The 6,084-nt window shown below is 44.9% G+C and overlaps 1 protein-coding gene across 2 annotated transcripts in view; it reads left to right on the forward strand.

Annotated features, from left to right (window-relative positions):
- The window catches only part of LOC126426908 (uncharacterized), a 40,305-nt gene extending 35,968 nt beyond the window's left edge, over window positions 1-4,337 (forward strand). For both annotated transcript variants that reach the window (XM_050089011.1, XM_050089012.1), the window contains exon 4: window positions 3,192-4,337. In XM_050089011.1, the coding sequence (XP_049944968.1) occupies window positions 3,192-4,246 (1,055 nt within the window). In that variant the 3' untranslated portion in view covers window positions 4,247-4,337. The remainder of the gene's footprint in view (window positions 1-3,191) is intronic.
- Window positions 4,338-6,084: the final 1,747 nt, after the last annotated feature.

Raw genomic sequence — 6,084 nt, forward strand, 5'->3', positions numbered from 1 at the left:
TGATACCCTTTAATTATGTGTTTAAAACTTTTGTAAAAATTTCTAGTATTATTTTTGGTGAAATTTTCTTCTATTTCAATAAGTTGAGAATTTTCAAAGTTTCTTTTGATTTTCCAGATTATTTTTGATGTTTCTTTTCTTTGTTGTCTGAATCGTTCAAGGTCTTCCTCTTTTTTTCAAACATCTCCTTTTTTGAGCGCTTTGTATTAGTACTTCTTCACACTCCTCATTCCACCATGTATTTTATTCTTAGCCAATCCTAAAGTTTTCTCTGCTGCTTGAGTTATTTGCACCTGGAGTTCACGCCAATTGTCTCAGTTTCTTCTCTAAATGTTTCTATATTTTCTTTTGTAATATTAGCTGTAGTGGTGTTGTATCTGATCACTTTCTTGGTCACCTTTTTTGTTTTAGATGGGAGAAATTTTATTTTAATCTTAGAGAGATAATGATCTGAGTCGAATTCCCCATTTCTGGCTATTTTAACATTCATAATTTCCTTGATATCCCTTTTAGATATGGCTACGTGATCCAGTTGAAATTCTCCTAGGTTTGGGTTATTATTATTATATACTGGAATGACAGTGCGCACCGCCCAAGGAGCATCTCAAACAAATATTGCAACCATATATAGGAGGTGCTACCCAAAATATCAAAGAATTTCATTGTAAAAATCAGAAAACTATAATTGCATCGTAAGATCCTCCATCACCTCCCAAGTATTCACTTTGGGCATGTATGCAACAATCCCAGCATTGTTCCCTTTTTTGGAAGCACTCCTTGAAGTCTGTACAGTGAAGGATGTTTAGGACCTGTTGCAATTCCACTTGGATGTCTTCGGTCAAGTTGAAGCACAATTTTCATCTTTGGAAATTGATAGAAGTTGCATAGGGCTACGTCTTTTTTTTCTCTCACTATTGTCTCACTATTCCCCCCACCCCTGCTGCTTTGTTTCAGGGTCATAACTGTAGACCCAAGATTTGTCGCATGTTATGACTCCTGATAATAACTTCGGACACTCTCGAATCTTTGTTGCAGCTCGCTGCATTTCTGAATCCCGAGGTTTCGTCGGTCGATGCTGAGAAGGCGAGGGACAGATTTCACTTGAGATTCATTTCGTGTTCAGTTCATCGCTAGAATTCATTGACATGTACTTGTATGACAGTCCGAGTCTGTTACAAAACATCCTGAATTGTCTGCCTTCAATCTTCGTGAATTGCATCTCACACACTTTCACTATCATTTCCGGTGTTTGACGTGTCGACGGTTGACCGGAATGTTTGTCCTCTTCCACAGATTCTCGGCCTTGCTCGGATATTCTTGCTCGACTCGGTGCACTCTCACCAAATGCCTGTCAGCACGTGGTGGTTTCAGCCGCGGAAGCACTGAAATACATCCTCAAACACAGCACTACAACTTACAACTGCACGCATCAAAGATCGTGCAACTTCATGCCCCAGTAATTGATGTGTGTACTTTGAGACACACAACTGTGGAATCTTGTACTGGTTAGACCAGTATAATAAAATTCTCTGATATTTTGGGTAGTACTTCATGCTAATACATAACATATGAAAAATGTGGACCCGTGCTTTCGTACATTTATCAATAAACTGCATTATCACTTGTTTATGTAAGATTATGAAGGTACAGAAAACTTCGCACCTCTGATTTATAGGGGAAAATTACTGAATTTAGTTTGTACCCTCACACACTGAAACATAAGTTCTCCCTGCATGTACAGTGTGAAACCAATAAGGCAAATTGTGCAGTCACAATCATCATGTTGGCACTGCCGGTTTATGTTTACAGAAGAACAATAAATGAGTAAGGAAGCCAGGTTTGTTCTGCTACTGTTAAGTTAGACCTGTCAGCTACTACTCAGATTATATGAGTGACAGCTATGTTGCTGCAAAAATATGTTGTTGTTGTTGTTGTTGTTGTAGTCTTCAGTCCTGAGACTGGTTTGATGCAGCTCTCCATGCTACTCTATCCTGTGCAAGTTGCTTCATCTCGCAGCACATACTGCAACCAACATCCTTCTGAATCTGCTCACTGTATTCATTTCTTGGTCTCCCTCTACGATTTTTACCCTCCACGCTGCCCTCCAATATTAAATTGGTGATCCCTTGATGCCTCAGAACATATCCTACCAACCGATCCCTTCTTCTAATCAAGTTGTGCCACAAACTCCTCTTCTCCCCAATTCTATTCAATACCTCCTCATTAGTTATGTGATCTACCCATCTAATCTTCAGCATTCTTCTGTAGCACCACATTTCAAAAGCTTCTATTCTCTTCTTGTCCAAACTATTTATTGTCCCTGTTTCACTTCCGTACATGGCTACACTCCATACAAATACTTTCAGAAACAACTTCCTGACACTTGATTCTATACTCTTTTGTTTCCTTTATTGCTTGCTCAATATACAGATTGAATAACATCGGGGAGAGGCTACAACCCTGTCTCACTCCCTTCCCAACCACTGCTTCCCATTCGTGCCCCTCGACTCTTATCTGCCATCTGGTTTCTGTACAAATTGTAAATAGGTTTCCGCTCCCTGTATTTTACCCCTGCCACCTTCAGAATTTGAAAGAGATTATTACAGTCAACATTGTCAAAAGCTTTCTCTAAGTCTACAAACGCTAGAAACGTAGGTCTGCCTTTCCTTAATGTATTTTCTAAGATATGTCGTAGGGTCAGTATTGCCACATCTGCTCCAGTATTTCTACGGAATCCAAACTGACCTTTTCTGAGGTCAGCTTCTATCAGGTTTTCCATTCGTCTGTAAAGAATTCGCATTAGTATTTTGCAGCTGTGACTTATTAAACTGATAGTTCGGTAATTTTCACATCTGTCAACAAAAAAAAAAAAAAAAAAAAAAAATGAGAGGACAATAAATTTCCTCCTGTTAACTCCTGATGTTACATGAACCACTGTTTTCAGTGGCGGTTGTGAAGTCTTTGATCTCTGTAATTGTAGAGATTCAGCAGGAAATATTTTTGCCAGTAATGATTGTGGCATCCTCAGTCAAAATTTTATATTTCACTGTGTAAGTAGTAAACATTTTAGAGGAACAGATAAGTTTTCGAGGATGTCATCGACGTTTTTAGGGTCCTGTACCTCAATCGGTAAAAACAGAATCCTCAAAGAATCACTTTGTCATCTCACTCGTCGCTTCTCGTTTTTGCAGAGTGGGCAGCATCGAGACCGGCACCGGTCGTGAGAATTAACGACCTGCCAGACGAGGTCCTACTGGAAATCTTCTCCTACCTGCCACTGGATGACATGGCGCGGAGTGCGCACGTGTGCACAAAGTGGCACATCCTGTTGAAGCGGGAAGAGCAGCTGTGGAGGCGTAAGGAGTGGAGCAGTGGCAGCGTGGGTGCGACGCGGAGGCTCCTCGCGTTCAGCGGCGGCTTCCCCCGGCTCCGTTGCCTGCGACTGCTCTACGACAGCGAGTACGGTATCCGCATTGCCTGGCCCGAAGTGACGGTCCACCTGTACGTCGGCACTCCCTACCGGTGGGAGCCGTACTTCCGGTCCTTCGATACCGAAAGTCTGGTGGTGAGCGAGCTCGTGGCGGAGAATATTTCCAGTTACATAGAGTGCGTAGACACACGAACCCTGAGGAGGATTTGTGTAGCGGAGCAGCACCTGGAGTACCGCCAGCCTCGCAGGGGGTCGTATTTCACCTTCGTTCCTACCAGCCCACACTACAGCTCCCCATTGCGGAGCTACGGTCACGCCGAGATGGTGCACTCCTCGGAGCGGTGCTACCGACACGACGAATTCGGCCCCGATGGAGAGCCGGTCTCTGGGAGGTCGAGCGTGTCGGACGCGTCGGAGACGGAGGGCGAGGCGGACTCGGAGGTGTGCGCGGACGGCTGTGTGGCGTGCCCGGCCCTGGAGGTGTTGAACGTGCACTGCAAGAGGCTGTCGCAGCAGCGGCTGAGCGAGCTCTGTGCCCTGGGCCCGCTGCGCGTGCTGCGCATCGAGAGCCGCGGGCTGCGCGACCTGTGGCTGCTGCGCGGGCTCGGCCCCCGCCTCGAAGAGCTGGTCGTCGCCGACTGTGCCGCGTTGGACGTGGAGGACTTCTCAGAGCTGCACAGGCTCGTGCGGCTGCGGACGCTCCGGCTGGGGAAGTGCCGGCTGGGGGAGTCGGTGCTGAGGGACCTCACCGCAGACCTGCCCCACCTCAGCACACTTTCGCTCAACGGGCGAGAACTACTTGCGTGCAATCGGTGATTTCCCGTAGTGCTCTAGTTCCTTTCCCGCGAGTTCTGTTTTTCAAATGTAATTAGTAATAAATCATAAATAAATAAATATATTTTTACTGTCCCACTGTTCTAAATTTTTCGAGGCTCCGTTGTTATACGAGATTATAACGTCGAAATAGTATCTTTACATTCTAGCAGACTGCAATGTTTCTCTTGAACTTAATGTTGGTGCTTTTTGCGGTATTGATAATATCCTATTTACACTGCTTACACTCTCTCATGGGATTTTTCCATATCTTAAAACTGTTTCAAAAGTGTTTCTGGTAAACATTTTTTCAGATGAAATTAAAATGAAATGAACACCCTTAGCTGCTTACAGGCGTTGACATACGAGGGTTGCCCAGTAAATAATGCCCCATATTTTTTTTCTCCAGAAGTATTTATTCCACAACAATCAAATTTACATATGTGAAAGACTGATGTTTTGTCTACTTGCTTTATTTTTCCACATAATGTCCTTCAAGTTCGACGGCCTTTTTCCAGCGAGACACAAGAGCGTGTATTCCCTGCCGGTAAAAATCTTTACTCTGCCTATGGAGCCAGGTTGTCACTTCGTAAATCACTTCTTCGTCATCGGCAAAACGTCTCCCACGAATGAAATTCTTCATTGGCCCAAACAAGTGAAAGTCTGAAGGAGCCAAATCGGGGCTGTAGGGTGGATGGGGTAACACTATCCAACCCAGTTTCGCGATGTGTTCACAAGTCCTCAAACTTGTGTGAGGACGAGCGTTATCATGGTGAATCAAAACATCCTGTGGGTTAACATGACGCCCAAGGCGCCGGAAGCGCTGCTTAAGTTTGTCTAATGTTTTGACATAAGCCTCTGAATTAATGGTACTGCCTTTTGGCATCACATCAATGAGAATTACGCCCTCGCAATCCCAAAACACAGTCATCATGACTTTTCCGGCTGAAGGAACTGTTTTGAATTTTTTCTTCTGTGGAGAATAAGCATGACGCCATTCCATCGATTGTCTTTTTGTTTCGGGCTCAAAATGATGCACCCAAGTTTCATCACCTGTCACAATCCGTGACAAAAAGGCCTCCCCGTCAACGTGAAAGCGTCGCAACAAATCGAAAGAAATGTCTTTTCTTTGGGATTTGTGATCGACAGTAAGACACCGAGGAACCCATCTTGCACACACTTTTGAGTATCCAAGCTGATTGATAATCACATCCACACTTCCTTTGCTTACTGACAACTCTAGTGCCAATTGTCGAGTCGTAATGCGTCGATCCCGTCGAATGAGAACATCAGCCCGCTGCAACATGCCAGGCGTGACAGCCGTGGGAGGCCTTCCCGACCGCGGCAAATCTCGGAGCTCCGCAGCACCGCCCTCTGATGCTTTCACCCTCTGTGCCCAGCGACCAACAGTACTCCTATCGACTGCAGATGTTCCATAGATGTTGCACAAGCGTTTATGAATATTGCCCACGGTTTCTTCCTCTGCTACGAGAAATTCAATCACTGCACGTTGTTTCTGACGGATGTCACTTGCAGACGCCATTTTAGAACATTCCTACACCACCGCTCTCTGTCGGAGGAAATTTAAACTTTGCGTACACACGCGGGAAACTTCAAATAACTCGCACCTAAAGTGTCACATTTCTAATATTTTTTATTTCGGAGAAAAAAAATATGGGGCATTATTTACTGGGCAACCCTCGTACATCAACGGGGACAGGTGAAAATGTGTGCGCCGACCGGGACTCGAACCCGTGATCTCCTGCTTACACGGCAGACGCTCTATCCATCTGAGCCGTCGAGGACACAGAGGATAGCGCGACTGCAGGGATTTATCTCTG

Source organism: Schistocerca serialis, chromosome 11, assembly GCF_023864345.2.
Source record: "Schistocerca serialis cubense isolate TAMUIC-IGC-003099 chromosome 11, iqSchSeri2.2, whole genome shotgun sequence".
Taxonomy (NCBI): Eukaryota; Metazoa; Arthropoda; class Insecta; order Orthoptera; family Acrididae; genus Schistocerca; species Schistocerca serialis.